Source organism: Oikopleura dioica, chromosome 1, assembly GCF_907165135.1.
Source record: "Oikopleura dioica chromosome 1, OKI2018_I68_1.0, whole genome shotgun sequence".
NCBI classification, from domain to species: Eukaryota; Metazoa; Chordata; class Appendicularia; order Copelata; family Oikopleuridae; genus Oikopleura; species Oikopleura dioica.
This window is the reverse complement of record NC_137291.1, coordinates 3,031,429-3,051,352: the sequence shown is the minus strand read 5'-3', so window position 1 is coordinate 3,051,352 and position 19,924 is coordinate 3,031,429. Positions and strand designations below refer to the sequence as shown.

General features: G+C 39.5%; 7 protein-coding genes and 1 non-coding gene across 8 annotated transcripts; 6 read left to right on the top strand and 2 right to left on the bottom strand.

Moving 5' to 3' along the window:
• Nucleotides 1-339: 339 nt before the first annotated feature.
• On the bottom strand, nt 340-1,170 carry LOC145707982 (uncharacterized). The gene is made up of 5 exons (XM_081785586.1): nt 1,132-1,170; nt 928-1,071; nt 799-885; nt 675-752; nt 340-632 (listed from the first exon to the last, which is right to left on the bottom strand). The coding sequence occupies exons 1-5, from the start codon at nt 1,150-1,152 to the stop codon at nt 420-422; spliced, it is 543 nt and encodes a 180-aa protein (XP_081641712.1). The 5' UTR covers nt 1,153-1,170; the 3' UTR covers nt 340-419.
• Nucleotides 1,171-1,400: 230 nt separating this feature from the next.
• Nucleotides 1,401-2,469, top strand: LOC145704053 (uncharacterized). Its single transcript, XM_081781480.1, has 5 exons — nt 1,401-1,527; nt 1,570-1,788; nt 1,829-2,009; nt 2,053-2,231; nt 2,276-2,469. Exons 1-5 carry the CDS (start codon nt 1,465-1,467, stop codon nt 2,399-2,401), a joined length of 768 nt encoding a protein of 255 aa, XP_081637606.1. The 5' UTR covers nt 1,401-1,464; the 3' UTR covers nt 2,402-2,469.
• Nucleotides 2,470-3,616: 1,147 nt separating this feature from the next.
• LOC145711545 (uncharacterized) lies at nt 3,617-5,747 on the top strand. Its single transcript, XM_081789236.1, has 8 exons — nt 3,617-3,694; nt 3,822-4,307; nt 4,348-4,477; nt 4,647-4,755; nt 4,795-4,873; nt 4,916-5,044; nt 5,087-5,319; nt 5,360-5,747. The coding sequence occupies exons 1-8, from the start codon at nt 3,617-3,619 to the stop codon at nt 5,745-5,747; spliced, it is 1,632 nt and encodes a 543-aa protein (XP_081645362.1).
• A 2,637-nt stretch (nt 5,748-8,384) lies between these two features.
• On the bottom strand, nt 8,385-11,669 carry LOC145704655 (uncharacterized). Its single transcript, XM_081782131.1, has 9 exons — nt 11,435-11,669; nt 9,919-9,984; nt 9,639-9,865; nt 9,441-9,593; nt 9,277-9,401; nt 9,051-9,233; nt 8,745-9,012; nt 8,617-8,703; nt 8,385-8,571 (listed from the first exon to the last, which is right to left on the bottom strand). The coding sequence occupies exons 1-9, from the start codon at nt 11,476-11,478 to the stop codon at nt 8,408-8,410; spliced, it is 1,317 nt and encodes a 438-aa protein (XP_081638257.1). The 5' UTR covers nt 11,479-11,669; the 3' UTR covers nt 8,385-8,407.
• A 1,737-nt stretch (nt 11,670-13,406) lies between these two features.
• On the top strand, nt 13,407-16,734 carry LOC145711544 (uncharacterized). Its single transcript, XM_081789235.1, has 5 exons — nt 13,407-13,909; nt 14,837-15,280; nt 15,478-15,756; nt 15,799-16,202; nt 16,254-16,734. Exons 1-5 carry the CDS (start codon nt 13,450-13,452, stop codon nt 16,533-16,535), a joined length of 1,869 nt encoding a protein of 622 aa, XP_081645361.1. The 5' UTR covers nt 13,407-13,449; the 3' UTR covers nt 16,536-16,734.
• Nucleotides 16,735-18,263: 1,529 nt separating this feature from the next.
• LOC145711138 (uncharacterized) lies at nt 18,264-19,057 on the top strand. The gene is made up of 3 exons (XM_081788868.1): nt 18,264-18,342; nt 18,392-18,707; nt 18,749-19,057. The coding sequence occupies exons 1-3, from the start codon at nt 18,309-18,311 to the stop codon at nt 19,017-19,019; spliced, it is 621 nt and encodes a 206-aa protein (XP_081644994.1). The 5' UTR covers nt 18,264-18,308; the 3' UTR covers nt 19,020-19,057.
• Nucleotides 19,058-19,188: 131 nt separating this feature from the next.
• TRNAQ-CUG (transfer RNA glutamine (anticodon CUG)) lies at nt 19,189-19,260 on the top strand. Its single transcript has one exon. It is a non-coding gene; the product is annotated as a tRNA-Gln (tRNA).
• Nucleotides 19,261-19,395: 135 nt separating this feature from the next.
• On the top strand, nt 19,396-19,831 carry LOC145705790 (kappaPI-actitoxin-Avd3c-like). Its single transcript, XM_081783278.1, has 2 exons — nt 19,396-19,575; nt 19,617-19,831. Exons 1-2 carry the CDS (start codon nt 19,510-19,512, stop codon nt 19,761-19,763), a joined length of 213 nt encoding a protein of 70 aa, XP_081639404.1. The 5' UTR covers nt 19,396-19,509; the 3' UTR covers nt 19,764-19,831.
• Nucleotides 19,832-19,924: the final 93 nt, after the last annotated feature.

Below are 19,924 nucleotides of genomic sequence, written 5' to 3'. Positions count from 1 at the left end.
AATCTTAAATTTCCATGATCCTTGCTAAAGACGACAAAATCATCAGATTTCAATTCCTTTCTTTCGTCTTTCCAAATTCAGATGATAGCGCTAAACTTTCAATCGCTTGCTCTGTGATGGTTTGTGATGAAAATGATTCCGATTCCACTTGTCTCCAAGACCCAGGAACGTTTTTACTCAATGATCAAATAAGAATTTGAAAAAGAATCTTTTCTAAAACGCTTGAAAGGATGCGGAGCTCGAAGAAAACGACGATCGGAGCCGCAGGAAGCTCTTTCCTTTACGACAAATTTTCTTGATTTTACTATGGAAAAATAAACAAAATAAACACTTTTGAAATAAAAGCAGTCCAGGTGTATTTATGTGAGTTTTCAAGTTCAGTAAAGTCAGTAAAGTAAAAATCAGAAAAAAAAGTTGAATTAGTTGACGAGAGCATCAACGACCATTTCAAAGAGCTTCTGTCGAATGTCCTCGGAAGTAATATCACCATCAGGAGCAGTCTCGTTCATGAAGATCTCGGATGCTTCGTAGGCGAGTCGCTCGGCGGCGAGTTGGGCGAGAATTCGACCCTGGGTCTTGTTGGGAGCGTGCTTGTTCTTGATCGCGAAGGTTTCGGCGATCTTGGTCGCTTCCTAGCCAAAACAATAATTTGTCGAGAAAAAGAGAGTTCCTACCTTAGTGGCAGCGTCAAGAGCTTTCTTGCTGTTTTCGTTTTCCTGCCACTCGGCAGCGAATCCAGCGTCACCGCTGTCCTAGAAATTTTGGTTCTTCATTTTCTCATTTCTCTGAAAAGTTTACCTGTCGATCTTGCCATTTTTTCTCTTCTTGATTGTAGTAGAATCCCTGCTGATACTGGCTCACCTGCTGCTTCTGCTGATTTTGGTACTATAGAGAAGCTTTTTATCAGTTTGAGAAGAGTTATCTTACGTAAAAGCCGTTGTCTCGGGCAAAACCATCGTAGTAGAATCCATCGTAGTAGAAACCATCGGCCTGGTCGTAGTAGAATCCATCAGTTTCGGTCTTTTTCGCCAATTTGGCGGCTTCCTCGGCGGGGATGAAGGAGAGAGGGGCCTAAATAAAACGATTTGAGGTCCGAAAACGGGGTAGAATCTCTGAAATAGAATTACTCACGGGATATCTCGGAAAGCTCATTTCGACAATTGTGCTCTCCCCGCTCAATTTCCGCAAGATTTTATTCACAAAGTTATTTTTCTTTTGCCGGAAGTGGCCTAGAGTCTAAATTTCTAATTGTTATTTCCTGCAATTAAAAAACTTTGTTCAACTTGAAAGTATCAATTTCTCTTTATTTTGTTCAACCCGATTGATTTTGCGATTTCTAGCGCGAAAAAGACGCTGAAATCATGGAAGAGAGAGAAATAGACAAAGTGGAGTAAAATTATAGACCGGAAGCATCGAGCGTATAAAATTAAAAATTTAGACGGGAAGCGTCATAAGAGCTAAAAAATGGGTTTTTATTACAACGAAGGTTTTTACTACAACGAAGCCGAGGGTTTCTACTACGATACGGTTTGTTTTTCCAGAAATCTCCCGGTTTGAGCCGTTTTTCAGAAATTTCTCTACGACCAGCGAGATGGTTTCTATTACGACCAGCAGCAGGGATTTTACTACGACCAGAAGCGATCCCAGTTCCTCGCCGACAAGGTAGACAAATTCAACAAGGACAACAAGGACTACTGGACCACTGGCGACGGACAAGCCCGCATGCTCGAGGTCTTCGACAAGCTCAAAATCGAAGTCGACGAATTCATCAACAAGGAGAACCCAAAGGTAAATGAAAAACTCATGAACCCAATATGCATTTGCTTAGCCCGGTAAAACCGCTGGAGCCGCGATCCAAAACGTCGTTACTACCCAGCTCGTCAAAGAGGTCGTCCGAGGATTCTGCCTCAACACCGATCCAGCTAAATTCCTCGAAACTGCGGGAGAGGAGGCAAAGGACAAGCTTTCCCTTCTCCTCGGCAAAGAATGCCAGCGAGTTCTTTCCGACCGTTAGAATGATCATTTCGTGACAAATCTTTAATTTCTCTCTAGCCGTCGACCACCGAGAAAAATGGCGAGTCGAGGGATCCAAGGCCAAGGAAGCAATGGACAACGTTTCCAAGGAGCTGATCCCCTTCATCGTCACCTGGCTCCAGAAGGCCGAATTCAAGACCGCCAACGCTGGACAGGAAGAAACCCTCCAGGCTCTCGTCGCTCGACGATGCGTCAAGGTTATCCATTTTCTTTTGAACCAAATTTAAAGCCCTTTTTTCAGGAAGCCGCTTACGCTTTTGCCAAGCAGACCAAGCCCGATATCGCTGATGAGCCAAAACAAGCTCTTGCTCAATCGAAGAACATGGCTTCTGCTATTGCCAAGAAAGCTATTGCTGCTCTTGAGTAATTTTTTTATATTACTGACTCATTTTTCGACTGAAATTTTCATCACACAATAAATTATTGACTTTGAAATATGGTTGCAAGAAAATTCATTATTTTTTCTCGTTACAAAAATGTCTACTGCTCGCTTTTCGCGAATGAACTGTTCTAGCGCTCAGCATTTGACATCTCGTGTTTATTGCGAGGTGATTTATTTTAGGGCTTCTTTCTTTATGCGAGCGAACGAATAGCGCGAATGCTTCAAATTTTCTCTTTTTCTTAAAAATGGGTTCGCAAGTTCCTACTTGGTTCTATGCAGTTTTAGTGACAATTTTGTACTTTGGATACATCTTTTTCGGCGGACTTATTTTTATGATTTTGGAGAGACCAGATGAGATACGAACATGTGAAGAAATAACGAAGTTAGCGAAAACAGCAAGGTAAGAGAATGACTTTTAAAATTGGACAAAATTGGGATTTTCAAAATTTTTATAAAAGGCGGTTCCAAAATGAAGCAGCAGAAATGGCAAGAAAATCAAATGCTCTGATTGCTTCTTCAACAGAAATCGATGTTTCTTGCGCAGAAAATGATGACAGTCCTCAGTGCATCGAAATCTCGTCATCCAAAAAACGCGCTGTCAGAGAAACATCGAGAAAACTCGTCGCTTTTCAAGAGAAAAGAAGATTTTGGGAAGCAAAAGAATTTTGCGAAATTCAGGGAATGCGATTGGCGCAAGAAACTGACCAGGCTGTCTTGGAGAGTCAAGGATTTGCGGAAGGAGAGAGCTGGTTGAATCCAATGGTTGGGATGGAAAAGAGCTGTGGTAGGAGATGTTATAGCTGGCATCATTCGAAGTTTGCGGAGTTCAATCTTCATGTCGATCATTGGTCGAAAAAGGAAAAAGCTTCAAAATAAATTCGCATTGAAAAGCCATTTTGCCAAGATGAATTTGTTATTTTGAAGCTTTCTCAAGCCGAGTTTTCGCTACAGGCCCTGCTCAAAAAAGCTTCCATTTATCTGCGAAAAATCTGAAAATCTGAAAAATTGCTCCCCACCAGTCAAATTTAAGGAATTGCTTCAAGAACTGAATGAAACTGTGTTAATCGAATAAGGAGAAGAAATGAATAACAGCTGCAATTAAGCTCTTGTCACGATAATTCAAGCAATCAAAAGGTCTTAGACACAGGTGACAAGTATAAAAATCAAATTGATTTACAACTGCCGAACTTGCTCGCGAAAATGACACCGGGTCACAAATTCGAACAGGAAAGACTCGAAAATATACTTGATCATTTGCCACACATTTATACGGATTCAGTTTTTTTGAGCCAAAAAGGGAGAAAAATACATTCTTGCTGTTCAAACTGCTATTTGGGATCGGATCAAATAATTTCTAAGGAAAAAATGGCAAATTTCGTCTTCAAATTTTGCATCCAAAATATAGCCTGCCGAAAAAACGGCTGAAATCAAGGAAGAAAATCTGGAAAGCGAAGTCCGAAATCACATAAAACGCTCGTTAGGAAAACTTGGCTACGGTCTTGGAGAAATCACAATCGGCGAAGATGAAGAAATGAGTGTTTCGATGCGCTTTGACGAAGCAAAATCGATCGAATTTCCGAAGACGAATATTTTTGAGGGCTTCAATCCCGATCAAGTCCGAAAGCTTGAGGAGAAAAATGATGAATGCCAGGTCAAATTGGAGAAATCGATTCTTTTGCTGAAAGAAGACGATGAAAAGATAGCCGCGCTAGAAGATCACATGACGACATTTTCGAAGACGATTACGAAGATGACGGAAGAAATCGAAAAGGTCGAAGAAAAAATCCATGCCGTGGAAGTGGTCAAGGACAACGAAGTTGAAGAGCACAAAAGAGACCTGATCAACAAACAAAAATTGGAAGAAAAGCTCAGAATGGAGTTGCGAGCAAAAGTAATCTCGAAATTCCAGAACCCTTGAAAGCATGTTTCAGGACTACGAAATCCAAGCGCTCAAGAGTCAAATCCGTGCGTTTGAAAACACGATGGAAATTTTCGGCAAAATGAAGAGCGGCGCAAACAACATGCTGAATCCCTCCGCAGTCGAGATGTCCAATCAACTCCGTAATTTTTTTTTCTTCGAGTCTTTACCCGCGTATTGATGAAAAATACTCGGTCAATTTTGACATCAGAAATTTCTTGTGGCGGAAATTCATGACTATAGAAAATTGAGATTTCTTTGTTTCCGGAGCGTGTTTTGAAGATCTCTTGAATTCAGCGCGAAACTCTTCAGATTCGAGAATCTCGAGACCATCTGATCATCCATCTGAGCCGGATGATCCCACGGCAGTGAACATCAGAATTGAAGATGAAGTGCATTGTCCAAACATCTGGAATTACAGGTAGTCTTCAAAGGGCTTTCATTTTTCTGACTCATTCAGAAACGCTTTCTTTTTCACTGGAACGATCGGTACTACCATTGGATACGGAAATGTTTACCCGAAAACATTCTACGGCAAGGTTGGCGAAAATGAGTTGGCAAAAGGAAACATAATTCTTCAGATGTTCTGTATCTTCTACGCATTGACGGCGATTCCTATCTTCGGCTTCGTGAATTATCACGTGAGCTGTTTCATCAAAGCACGATTTGAAGTAATTGAACAGAAAGTAATTGGCGACTCTCCGACTAAGGTTGGTCTTCCTTGATTTCTTCTCTGATAACCGGTAATTTAGGCGAAAAAGCGACTTTCTTATGTCCTTTATCTTACATTCGGAGTTTTTATTCTCTTCATCTTACCTGCATACGGCTTTAGCAACCTCGAGGGGTGGTCCTTCTCCGACGCTGCTTATTTCACAGTTATATCGCTTACAACAGTCGGTTTTGGCGACTACACACCGAGTTTTGAAGGCGCGGAAGAAACTGGAATCGGATTCATGTCAATTTATAGAATTCTCGTCCTGACATGGTAAACAAAAAGAAAGGATATTTGATTACGAATTCTTGAGGATGCTGATTGGCCTTGCTTGGCTGGGAAGTATGCTCTCCCTGACCTCGGAGAAATTCGGAAATTTTGTCAAAAAAGTTTTTGATAAAGCCTTAAATGTTGAAAGGACAGTTTTTACTTATTTAAAATATGATCACTTCAAATCGTTAAAAACTCAGGAAAGCCATGAAATTCTGGAATCAGACGAAGAAGTGATCTCTGACGATTTCTTGATGGACTCGAAAAATGAGCACCTGAACATTTCTGAACAACTATCCATTCCGAAGGGAGGGGATAACATGATGCCTTCTCCCCTGATGAGAAGAATGAATCGCAATACACTGCCAAATTTTGAAAATCAAGGCTCAAATGGGAACCTCGATTCACCCGCAATAAGTAAGGAAATATAATTCTTTTGGAAAATAATCGAATTAAGCCTGCTGGAAGAAAACCGCTAGAGAAGATTTTTGAGTGCAGAATTCAAATTTAAATTTGTAAATAAATGAGGATGATTAAGGGAAAGCATTTTTTTGACAAAAGTAAATTCTCGTTAAGTTTTTTCATGGCTTGGAATGAGAAAACATTTGCCGAAGGGTGTTTTTCGCATAAATTCGTATCCAGGATGCAGTGGCAGCTGTTCAAGAGAAACAGAGTACGCTTGGGGGAGAAGATACCAACGATTTGTTTGAAGTGCGTCTCTGTTGATATTTTCATTCACTAGGTGCATTTTTTCATCTTTCGTCTCGTAGATAAAATTCTGATCTTCGTAAAACTTGACCATTTCAATGTTCGTATAATAAGGGCTCTTCATATCAATTCGAATCTCGGCTCCTCCGTATTTTATCAGGCTGTTTTTAAGAATATAATGATCGTTCTCGATTCGATCAATAACCATCTGATGAAAAATAGGTTCATCAATTTCATTTTTTCGGGGATCTTCTTTGAAATATACTCCAGTGACTGTAAGAGGTCTTCCATCGAAAACAAAGTTTTGGTTCAGCAAAACTGAAAAAGCCTAGTGATCAAATGTAAGCTCATGCTCTTACCCTGTTTGAAATCAAAAATGGAATCAGGCTCGTGATCGAATCTTAGAATCGACCAACCTTTTTGTTGCAGGAATGTTGGATATTTCAAGCGATTCAAGAGTGTTTCGATCTCGTTCCTTTGAAATTCTACCTCATCATTATTTGGATTTAAATTTATGCCCGCTAGGCTTCGAGGATAGAAAATCATCGTCAGGGTTGTAAAAATATTTTCGAAAGTGTATTTTTCTTTCATTGTTTTTTCATCAGGCTGGAGGTCATATTTGATTGCCCATCGAAGCAAATTGGCGACACAAATTGGCACACAAAGGTTCGTGTCTTTTTGGTCCAAGAGATTCTCAGAGACATTTTCGAATTTATTATAAACAGCTCGGGTAAATCGTTGCTTCAAATAAGCGACATCAACCGATTTGGCGATCATTGGATCATCACATGATAGATTTTGGTCTTCATCAAGAGAAACAATTTTTGATTGCGCTTGAATTTCTTTGACTGACGGTTTTCTTGATTTAAAAATCCATTCCGCATTCGAGTTCTTAAATAAAGTCTTGAATTCTCGAGATATTTCAAAAAAAGAGACCTTGAGAATCTTTTTAATACTCGATTTCATATTTTCATTGACGATCGGATTAAAAAATAAGCTCCAGGAACTAGTCCAATCGCTAAGAATATACACGAAAATATTATTTTCAGTTGGATAGCCTTTCCAAACATTTGTATTTAGCTGAGCACTATTCGAAAAACCAGCTGATCCAGAAACTAAAATGAATTTATTATAAGCATTATGTTTGAGTAATTTACATAAATGAGGAGAAAACATAAATTTTGAGCCTCTTCTACAAAAGCCTAGCTCTCGATATCCGTCTCTGAGTGATTTATCCATGATAATTCCAAAGTCGATGATACGAGGCGAACCGTCTTTGAGCAAAACGTTTTTTGGTTTGAGATCACAATGATGAATGCCTATTGACTCCAAATACTCAATGCCATTTTTGACTCCGACTGCGATCCGTTTTCTTTCTTCGAGAGAGAGAATGTCTTTTATCAGCGCACCACGGAGTTCATCATCACATAACTCCATAAGTGTAATCCAACCAAGACAGTCTTCATTTTTCTCGTCATCTGCTTCGAAAATCTCAATATTTGCATAGTTTTTGATGACGTTCTCATGATAAGGCACCATTCTCCTAGTTTTCTCAGACTTTTCCCTGTCAATCTGATAGTCTGTCGCAGAAATATAATCTGAAAATATCATTCTTGTCACAAATTCCATCTTCAAAAAGTAAATACCATTAGAAAGATGGACAATAAATTTGTAGGTTTCAAGTGCTCCATCTTCAGTGAAAAGTTTCGGGTCAAAAACATGCAATCTCGCCGCAATATCAACGCCGTGAATAGAATTTTTGACGACAATTGCTTCTCCTCCAGATGAAATGATTTTCTCTGACAAATCTTCATCGAGATCCCACCTTCCGTTTTCAGCCTGTAACTCTGATCGTTCAATTTCAGCATCGTAAAATTGCGGATTTTGAATAAGAATTTTATGTTGAAATCGCGACATTTTCCAAGATGAAGGAGTGAAGTCGATTTCCTTCGTGTTCGGATCTAGTGACCATAGTCTTGTCATATTTTTGACAGATTCAGTAAGCGGATAAAAAACTGTTCCTCGTCCTTTTTTGAATCTCGCTTTGGTCCATGACTTTCGGTGATGAACATTATACGGCTCTGTTCTTTCAATTGAAAGGAGCAATCGATCCTTACAATTTCTCGTTGTTATTCGTCTTAGCTTCGGAACAAAATCTCTTAGCCATGTTTTGATCGCTTCTTTTGTCAACTCTAGTGGATGACTTTGTATGGTCATCTTTGAAAAAAATGAGTTTCGGATGGTTTTGCAGGGCGTAAATGTGCGAAAAATGCGATTTCATTTGCTTGCTTTGCAAAGAAACAATGATTTTGGCAAAAATTAATTGATTTTTGACATGAATTCTTCAAATAATGAATTTATTTATTTTATACAGGTTTTTCTTTCAATAAGTAATTGCAAGTGTGTCTGGGTCGACGGTATATTCGAACATTTCTAAGTCGAGCTTGTAAAACTCGGCGAGTTTGCGACGATCGGCGATTTTGACGTCTTTGTAGGCTTCGCGCACTTTCATTTCGGCGCTTTTTGCGGCATTTGTCGATTCATGAGCTTCAAAATAAACGATAGTATGTAATAAGATTTGAGGTTATTTACCTGGCAGGAGGTATTTGTCTGGAAGATTGATGTCCAGCGCGGAAAAGAGGGCTCGAGACTCAACGGAGAGGTGTTCAACTTTGACGACTAAAAACATGAAAAAGAGCTTGACTCAAGTCAGAACTTACAGTATTGAAATTCATATTTACACGGCTGTAAAATTGCGAAAATCGGGTTGATATGATCATTCCCACTCTCTTTCCAAGTTCTTTGATACTTTGAGTTCTCTGTTGTCGAGAGTTCGATAATCACGAATTCGATGAATTCCGGGAAGGTGAAGAAATCGCGCGCTTGGCTCTGGAATGATTCTTTTGTTTCTTTCAAATCGTAGATATTTTCGCGAATGTGGGGATGGCGGTCGAACAGTTCGTAAAAAGAACCTGATTGTTCAGTCCACTTAATTTCGTTGGTGATTTTTTCGAAATATAAATTACCCAAAAAGCAAATTCACGGTCTCTGTAAAGATTTCCTCCTTTGAAGAATCCAGTGTAGGCGGAGTACAGTCGGAGGAAAGGATGTCTTACGACAGCTACTGTACTTCCTTTTTTCATGAGTGATTCTGAAGCGCCATCTATCGAGCTGACCATTGGAAGCAGATATTTTCGTTGATGATATTTCTGAACAATGGTTGATGAAGAAAAAAATTGGAGAAAAACTGACCTTGTCTGTTGAATCTTTCGGCCAACTCGGCTGTGGAAAATTCAAGTATTCAATAATCGCAAACCAGAATTCAGAGCCACATTTTTCCGGAACCGAGACCAAGAAATTATAAGCTGGAGCCACCGCTAGAACGGATTCAGCGATGTTTTATTTTGTTATCTTACCGGTCGGGCCATGTTGGTGAAAATCTTTGTGATAAGTTAACGAAGGCCGAGTAGGAGGAGATTCGGTTTTTTCTTCATTTTCTTCTCTTCGAGCTCGGGAAAAGCCATCATCGTCGACTTCATTTTCATCCCAATTCCATGAGTCCCAATAATCTACGAAAACAGCGTCGAAAACCCCTTTTTCTAGTGTTTTCGTACCTAGTGTTGGCGATTCATACTCATTAAGATCCTTCGCCGTCAGAACATTTTCACAATAATTTTTCACATGTTCAGCTCTTCTTTCAAATTTCAACAGCGAAAGCTTCGACTTTTCCCTTTTCGAGGAGCTTGCCAGATTTGCCGGCTGCGAAATTCGCGTCAACTTTGACACAAGACTTTCTTCTTCCGAAAGAGTCAGTTTTGCCAGCAACAGATCATCTTGGAGGCTAAAATTATTAAAAATTAAAATCGAGTGATTTAGTCTGAAAAAGAGGCTTACCGATGAATTTTTAACAAGAGGGTTGTGATTATGAATGAGATTCCGCCAAGGAGAAGGGTTAAAGCGGTTCCTGTCTTTTCGGGGCTTTAGAATTTTTCCGGTTTGCATTTATTTTTCATCCTAAATTTTTTTCAAATTTTAAGGGTAATGGTATACATCGGCGCGGCGCTGCTCGCTCGATCCGCGCTTCGCCAGAACCTATTTCTCACGAGGCCGTAAAATCTAAACGGATAAAGATTTTTTCAAAATTCAAAAAGATTCTGAATAATTAAAGTCTCTTTTATAAACACAGCAAAAATGGAAATGATTGTCAAAAAGGAACTATCTGAAAATTGCCAGTTTTCTTCAAATGACATTTTCTTCATCATTTCTCATCCAAAATTTTTAAAAATTAGACTGTCTTGTAGAGAATCGTCAGCTCTACAAATGGTTGAATCTTCCAACCTTTCGGTATCCCGAATGTTTCGGGATTTCCCGAAACATTCGCAGTGAAAATGGGCCTTTTTGTCTTCGAACCTTTCGGGGATGATTTTTGAATGATTTCTGTCCGAGAAAATATCTTAAGCAAAATAGTAACGTCTAAGTACATCTTTATTGAAGCAAATGAAGACACGAAGGAAAAAAATAATTTACACGAATAGTTGGATTTATAACTCATGAAGTTCTCTATAAGACAGGCGCGGAGCGCACACATTCTCTTTGACTGCAAATTCACAATTTAAACAAGGTTTGGCCTTCTTAGACCATCGAATTTGACGAAGGCAGCTAGAGTTATCTTTTTGATAAGTAAAATGCCCGAATTCGGCATTTATACCACTTTTTTATAACGTAATCCTCAACGAAATTCCCGAATGATTCGGGCGATCCCGAAAGGTTCGGGAATTCCCGAAAGATTCGGGAGTAATCCCGAAAGATTCGGGAAATCCCGAAACATTCGGGATCCCGAAAGGTTGGAAGTGACGACCTCTACAAATCCTGTTTTTCAGATTTTTGTTTCAAGCTCTTCGGATTTTAATAGGCGACCTTGAAGTCAGCGCTGTGAAGTCGTGGCGTAAGAAATAGAGAGCGGAGAGGCGCGAGAAGAAGTAGCGCTCTTTACAAATTGCGATGTAAAATTAATGAAAGCTTAAAACATAAATCTAAAAAACAGGATTTGTAGAGCTGACGATTCTCTACAAGACAGTCTAATTTTTAAAAATTTTGGATGAGAAATGTTGAAGAAAATGTCATTTGAAGAAAACTTGCAATTTTCAGATAGTTCCTCTTTGACAATCATTTCCATTTTTGCTGTGTTTATAAAAGAGACTTTAATTATTCAGAATCTTTTTGAATTTTGAAAAAATCTTTATCCGTTCAGATTTAACAGCTTCGTGAAAAATTGGTTCTGGCGGAGCGCGGATCGAGCGAGCAGCGACGCGCCGATGTATACCATTACCCTTAAAACGAAAAAATAATTATTTTTTCAGAAATTTTCGCTTAAAATTTTCCTTAAAAAGATTTTCCTTCAATTTCAGAGCCCGGTTTCTTAATTTTTATCCTCTTGTTTCCAGCAAACTGCATTCTCCATTGAAAGCCAAATAGTTGACCCGCTTTTCCAGCGCTTCTTTTTGTTTTCTCTTTTCAATTTTCAATTAGCTTTTTAGTTCGTTTGACTGTTGTTTTTTCCGCGCGTTTCTGAATTTTTTTGTTTCGTGAATATAAAAGGTCAACAGATTTTTATTGCCCAATCCGGCCCAGTCTCGAGAGGCTATAAAAGCGCAGATAGTAAAATTTAAGTAAAGAAAAAACTTGTCTAGAAAAATAACAATTTAAAATTCAAAGATTTCAATTTGAAGGGGCGATTTTTCGTCTTATCTTTTTCATCTCCGATTTAGGCGTAATACAATTTTTGGAACAATTAAGCTTGGACGAGTAGTTAAAGGAATTTCTAAGGGTGGACGACGAAAAAAAGGAACTTTTAAGCTTGGACGGGGAAAAAAAGGAACTTTTAAGCTTGGAAGAGGAAAAAAAGGAACTGCTAAGCTTGGACGAGTAAAAAAAGGAATTTTCGATTTGGAAAATTTTTTTCAAATTTAATTTTAAGGGTGTTAGAGGCCTACCGGCCTAGAGGAACCCCCCTTAAAATGTTCCTTTCGATCCTCTCTTTCATTTAAACGGGGTTTCATTAGGCCGGGAGGCCTTAAAAACCCTTAAAATTTAATTTGAAAAAAATTTTCCAAATCGAAAATTCCTTTTTTTCCTCTTCCAAGCTTAACAGTTCCTTTTTTTCCTCGTCCAAGCTTAACAGTTCCTTTTTTTCGTCGTCCAAGCTTAACTGTTCCTTTTTTTTTCTCGTCCAAGCTTAAAAGTTCCTTTTTTTCCCCGTCCAAGGCTGAAAAGTTCCAAAATTTGTATTATGCCCCGATTTATGGCAAAATATCAAATAATTTTTTGCAGAGAAATAGTTTGCTTGTTTTCTTACCTTTGATGTTTAGAAATATCTCATATAAATATATTTTTCTTTGTGCCAATATTGAATCAATAAAGAGGCGCGAGGGAAATCAATGAAATTTACTACGTTTCTCTCAACCCTTTTTTTCTATCGACTTTGATTGGTTCTTCTCTTTTTAAGTTCACGCCTGAGGCGAGCTTCTGATCTGGGTGAATCTCATTTGATTTTAATCACAGTGCTTCTGTGAAAGAAATTATCGGGGGTTTTTGCGGAAGACTTTTTATTTTAATTACAGAATTCATTATAATTAATCGATCATCGTTGATAAAAAAATCATCAAATGCAATTGCAGCTTTTTTTCCCAATGAATTTTTAAACTCTTGATTCGTTTTCTTGAAGCTGTCATTCAAAGCCAAGTCGAAAGAGCAAAAATTATTGTCTAGCATCCAAAAAATTGATATACCTAGGCGAAGTTCAAAAGTGATGGCTAAGTAAACTAGCAGGTATTGACAATACTTTATTATGAATAATTCTTTTCTGAAACTTGAACGAAGACTCGGAAGATGGTATATAAATCAGATTCACGCTTATGAACCAGAATTTTCCAATCCTATGTCTTCTTGTAGGCATTTATTAGAACGTAAATCCGAGAATGGAATCCCTTCCTCGTTTGTTTAAAAAGAATGATGCGCCGGGCGAAAATTGCATCCCTCCGCGCTTGTCTTTTGACTTTCTTTTTTGAACAAATTTATAAATTTTGTGAAATCTGTCGGTTGCGAAGAAAATAAGGGCCAAGATGCTCAAGTATTTCTTCGCCGCGGCAATTTCTTTTTCTCACTTTGAAGCTGGAACAGGACAGCGCGTTCCGAGTTCGCAGCTTTATCCAACGCAGAAGGTGATTCTAGAGAAAGAGGCGCCACAGTTGACGGATCCGAGGGATGGAAGGATTCTAGAGATTTCGGCTGTTACAGGAGCGGATTTTTTAATGAAAAGAACGCGAGAAATTGATGATTGATTTTTGCTCATTTTTCAATTAAAATTCATCCGCGAAAGTCCCAGAAAATGAGTTTATCGAGGCTCAAGAAAACGTCGGTGATCAAATGTGTCCCGTTGTCAGAACAAGTATGGTTCCTTCAAAAACTGGTCTTCAAATCAAGCCAGTCTATTACACCTTCCAAAGAGAAGACATCGTCGAAGTGGATGTCTTTGCGAATAATGGACTGGTCTTCACCGAGTTTTTTCTTCAAGCAAAAGATTTAAAAACGAACAAAACGAGCGGCTACTGGAAAGTACTCGACTCGTCTCAAGAAGCGTATCGCTGCGGAGAGCGAGATCTCACCCAGCTTTTGGACACGATTCGCTGGAGGACTCCAGGAGAAACGTCAAAAGTTCGCCTTCAATGGGTCGCTTCGTTTCCTGGTCTTCCGCGAATGCCAGAAGAATTGGTCATTATCGGGACTTTCCGGACTGCGACGGGCAATTATGAACACACAGTTTCAAAGACGCTTTATTTGAGAGATGATATTTCGCTGAAAGAATGCTGCGAACATGAAATAACAGGTGAGACGAATTTTCAACTCATCATGTTGTTCGAGTACTCTGCGGGCTTGAAAGAGCAGTAGCAGAGGTTAGATCGGAGCAGCTTGAAGATCGTCGAGTTTTCTTCTCTTTTTTGATGAGTTTCATTATTGGCTCTCTTTTTGAAAGAAATTTTTTTGAGAATTAAAAAAGCATATTTACTTGATTCGAATTTTCGGCGAAGGGACGGAATTGGAGGACATCTCAGATATTGTTCGAGTTCGACCGCGATTTTTGAATTTTCCGCTTAAATATTTATTTTTTTTCCTTGAAAATTTCCCCAAAAAGGAAGAAACCGTAGTGATTCTTTTGGCATTGCATTTCTTCTAGACAAAGATGTTTCTCGCCTCATTGATCGAAGTTTTCCGCCTTAATTTCATAAGAATTGATTACGAAATACAGTAGCTCTAACCTTCTTTGGCAACTTGTATGAACATATAAAGAATAAAAACAAATGGAGAGAGAGTTGGAATAATCAAATAAAGATACAACCAGGGGGTTTCGCTGAGAATCGCGCTTTCAGACTCGGGCATCCACGGCTCATAATTGTTGAATTTTATCGCATCGGCTCCGTAATTACTTGCTGAGGAGAAAACTGATGGAAAGACTTTGATCTTCAAAGTAGGGTCTTCTTTCATTCTTTCTAGAACCCACTAGAATTAACGAGTTACTAGAATGATGTGCTGGAAATTTTTTTTCTAGAAGAGACTGTACCTTTTCAGTTTGATTTATTGATAAAGTAATCTCTTTGACCATTTTTCTCTGTATCGAAAATGTGTGATGGTCAAATATCGAGAATGCGCAGCGGTCGATATTTATCAAGTTGCTGCTTTCTTGTCAGAATTATCCGACGTTTCGATGAGATTACTCTAACATGATTATTATACCAATGGCAACCTCTGTTTTCAGACGACTGCAGCCAAATGTGCACAGCTGCAAACATGGTCGACTCCCTTTCAATGGCAACTGAGTCCTGCAAAATGCAAATTCACAAAGTCCAGCGATGCTACCTAACTGGCAAAACAAAAGATCAATCTGATCCGACAGAAAATGAAATCATCACAAAAACCGATTTCATGCGAAAAGACTGTTGCGCGAAAGAATCAATTGACCAAAAATGTCTTCCTTTTTGCGCGGATCAGAGCGTCTCCGAATGGCCCCTGTTGGTTGGAGAATGTCAGCATACATTGAGACAAGTGACGAATTGCTGGACGAGTACGAGCTGCGTGAATAGGTGTAATGGGCAGTGGAGAGGGGATTACGCGTGTCAATGTGATACAGATTGTACGAGGAGGGGAGATTGCTGCCCGGATAGAGATATGGCGTGTAAGCAAAGTTTGCCCATAGGAATTGGTCAAATAACAATTCAATTAAAAATTGATTTCTTCCGAAATAATAGAAGTCTTCCAGCAAGCGGGGTCCTCTGCCCCTGAGAAAAAAAAGATATCCACTCGCATGGTGTCGCTTTTTTCCAGGGCAACCCCCTAATTTGATTGGTATTTATTTGATTAATCATTTTTTCTGATGTTGTTTTTGACCAAATCAAAAAGAGCTCGAGTACTGGAAATCCAATAAAGTCGACTGCGGCTACCTTCCCGAATTCGAAACCCTCCCTGAAGCCGACCTAGAAAAGCGAATCTCTGAAGCAACTTTTGAAGGTCCCGAAGAAGAACCAATCATTTATGGGATTCAAACGGACAAAGCTTTCGTTCTGAGAATGACAAGCTATTTCTTCGTCCGAGCAAAAGGGACGTACAAGATTTTTATGATGCTCGGGCAGCGGGATACGGCGAGAGTGAAGATTGACAATATTGAAATCTTCAAATCAGGTACAGTAGTCCATGAACAAAAATCTCTCTATATCTAAAAAGGATGCTCCTGGTCAGAATTACTCGATGCAACGATTTACCTGGCTGGCGGTGGACACCAAATCGTGATTGAATTCACAGACACTGGCTACGCGGATCAACTAAAACTCGCCTACTCTGGCCCCGATACTCTTCGCAAACCAACACAAATCCCTTTCGAGCGGCGAGATGATATTCTCTACATGGGCCCGCCTCCAGTCGTGGCAACACCAGCGTCAACGATGACGATGGCAAAGAAAACAACAACGACAACGGCGAAAACGACGACCACAACGCACGAGCTTTTATCGAGGCCGGAAATTGAACATGAAATCATGAGTCAAAATGCAGTGACGCCAAGATATTATGCAACAACAAAGCCAAAGACAGAGCACACTCCTTTTGTTTTCAATCCAATGCATTTTCCGGTATGTTCTTGAAATTTACTCTTTTAAAAATATAACCATCAAAATTTGTAGAATAACTTTCAACGAAAAGCGAAAGACCAATCTGAGGAAGAACCAAAACGAGACGATTTGATCATCAGCGTAGTCATCATAAACGTCGTTTTCCTGTTTATTATTCTCGCCTTTGGATTCCTCGGTTTTCTAAAATGGAGATCGTCCAAGAATTCGAACTCCACAAGGCCCTATAATCCAAAACCATCAGGAAGGACGACATCCGGACAACAAGGAAACGGTGAACCAGCAATAGGAATAGGGGTTGAAAGCAAGTCTTCTCTACCTGGGATATTTATTTAATAGAAACCCTTAATAAGGCAGGAGAATATCAGGCGACAAGCCAATTTCGTACAACGAATTTATCGCCCAGAATTCTAACTTACAACGATTTTGAGATTTTTTCTGTAAAAACTTTTTTGACATCGGGAAATTTTCCTCCCTGAAAACAAAACTGTATAAATCTAATGCATCAATAAATGATTCAATTTACTGGTTCATCTTTAAAAACAGGTCGATTTGCCGAGGCACCTAGCCGAATAGGTTCAGCTGTAGGCTCAGCCGCTTCAGTGACTCAAGAGCAGCTGCTCAAGGATCTCGCGAATTCTGAAACGAAGGTCAAGCCAAAGTCGAATTTGATGAGAAAGCCCTCGATGAAGTCAACGAAGAGTATCATTAGCTCGAGAACGGTGGATTGCGGGGTGGGAACATCTCCTCCAATGGCAAGGAAGATTGAAAGCTTTGATTCTGGAGTCGGTCTACCGGTAGTTCAGTGTCGGGTTCTGATTGGCTTTTGATATTTTTTTACTTCGACCAATGCGAAACCGAATGAGCCCTATTCCTTCCATGTTCTACCGAATCAAATCTACGCAAATCACGAAATCATCCCGAATCATTATGAAACGCTCTCGCTGAAATCCGTTCAACCTCGAAAACTCTCCATCGACTCGGAGTGCCATCCAGACACCCTGGCAAAACTCAACGAAATATCGGAGAAAATCAAGTCTCGCGCGAATTCCAGAGCTCCTTCCGTCAAACATCTTTCCGTGGCAGATGAGATTCAAATCGAAAGTTCCGGAAAAGGAAAAGTTTTTTTTTTTTGTTTATTGTTCGTAAGTTGTCCAGTGAAACGGATTCGTTCTCGGAGGTAGGACGGGAACGCGGTTGAAGATTTCTTTTATGCCAGAAAGGGTCCTCTCGAGATTGATCGGCGAAGTCTGGGGAAAGACGGGGTCAGGCTTTCCAGAGCGCAGTTGATACTTGATTCGTGCGCAGTTCAGGGAAACTCCATTTGGCCATTTTTCGCATAAATTTCTCCCTGAAAAAATTTTGTAATTCTTTCTCTTCGGGAAATTTTTTCACTTACATGATGAACTTTGACCGATCTCGTTTGCCTTCAAAACCGTCAAAAATTGCAGTAAAAAGCTAAAATTCATTTTTTTTTTTTGCTTCCCGAATTCCTCTCTCTTGTCCTTTTTTATATCCTCCGAATTCGATCCATTATGAAACTGGCACAAAAAAGCATGATGAATTTTTAAACTAACGAAAATGCGCTCTGTTTAACTTGAACAAGAAAGTACTTTGAAACTAACTTAAAACGGAGCCAGAAATTACAACTCCGGATTTTAAGAATTAAACCAGGTCAAAATTGAGGTTTCTCGAGTTTTAAGAACATGAATTTTTCATCACAAGAAAAAAACTTTTTCGACAGATGCTTCACGTGACCCTGGAGCAAGTCAGAAGATCAAGCCAATTTCAACAGATGAAGAAAACGAAAAAGACGACGTTTCAAAATCTGTCGGGCCTTTGGCGACAGATGATGAGATCAGAATCAGAAAAACGTGGCACGAGGCGAGATTCAAGAAAAATCTTTCGATGAGGAGTTCCAAGCGCTCGAGGAGGAAATCAAAACATACGGAGGTCTCGTCAGACGCGGATAATGAAACGGAGGATGATTTCAGGAAAGTTTGGAAATGCGAATTTTTGGGATTTCTTCGGTGAAAATGAGCAACATGAACCTTTGAAAGCACGATTCCATCAAGCCATACTCCTCGATTTAGAAGTTTTTCTTCAGAAATGATGAGCGAAAAACCTCTCCGCCAAGCATCAGGTAAACTTTCGCATTTATCATCACTTTCCTTGAACAAAATTGTCCTAAGGAACGTCGTTTGAATTCGAAGACCTGCCGCCACCAGCTCCTGTCCCAACAAAAACCATCACAATCGAACAACCAGCGAAAAATTCCGAGAAACCTCTTCTCTCCAATTTTTCATTTGCTCCTTCACTCGAAGCAAATGATCAAGGAGGTGTAAAGATCGGAATATTCGATGCTCCACCGACCCCGCTTTTCGCGAAACGAGCGCTAGAATTCTTTGCAAAAAAGGATGAAAATTGCTTAGGAATGCAAGCCATGCGATTTCCGAAAACAGAGGCGGAAGTTGAAATCAAGGAAGAGCATTTTTCCTCTTTAGAAAAGTATGACACTTTTACGATCTCAAAACTGGTAATTTTTTTAGCTCGGAGACAGAAGATTCAGCTTTGGGACTCGATGAGAATTCAAAAAGCAGCGATTTGAAAGAAAAAGAAGCTGAAAGTCTTCATCAACCATCGAAAACATCGTTAAGCGCAATTCAAAAAGCCGTTTCTCAAACTGTCACTGAGAGAGTTTTCGACTTGCTTAAAGAATACAAAGCTCCATCACCAAATCAGGATGACAGTAAGGAAGAAGCGAAAGAAGAAGGCAACGTTCTGTTCGAAAGATTGGTGAAAAAATGTCTCGAAGCTTGAATATATTTTGTGGTGCCTGTTTCTTGCGATAAGAGCTGTAATACAGAAATACCCTCAGACGAATTAAATTTTCTAAACTAGGGTCGGCCCTTTTCAAGTGATGACCGCGGACGACTCTAAACGAATTTGAGTCGACTTCAGATTTACAGTGAGATAAGATCAGATAACAGGTCTTATGGTGTAACGGTTAGCACTCTGGACTCTGAATCCAGCGATCCGAGTTCAAATCTCGGTAGGACCTCTCTTTTTCACCCCTTTTCCCAGACATTCTCCTTCCTTCAATTTCTGAAAAACGAAAAGAGCTTGCTCTTCTATGAAAAAAAGCTCTAGATCATCATGTTTTCCTCCTTCATCCTAAGCTTGAAGGTCAGGTTAGCCCCCGGGCTCTCAATCAAATCTCTATCTCTCTCTCTCCCCGTTTTTATTGAAGCGGAACGAATCCAGATAATTGTATAAAAAGAGAGAAAACGAGCCTCTCATTCTTACAGTTATGAAGTTGATGTCAGCTTTTTCACTCGGCTTTTGCTTCGCGTCGGCGAGCATCTGCGATCTTCCAGTAAGTTTTTTTATTAAAAACATCGTCATTTATGAATTCAGATAGACATTGGACCTTGTCGAGCAGCGATGCCAGTCTTCTACTACAATGGAAACTCGAACGAGTGCGAGCAGTTCTTCTACGGAGGATGCCAGGGAAATGAGAACCGATTTTTGACCAAGGAAGAATGCGAAAATGCCTGCAAGTAATTTTCTTTCTTTTTGACTTTACATTTTATCTGAAGATTTTCTTCGAAAAATAAAAAAAAACCTTTCAGCTAATAGCTAGATTGATATAATATCAATTTTTAAGAAAAAAATTTATTGCCTAAAAAATAGAAGCAAGATTTGTTGAGGTGAAACAGTGCTGA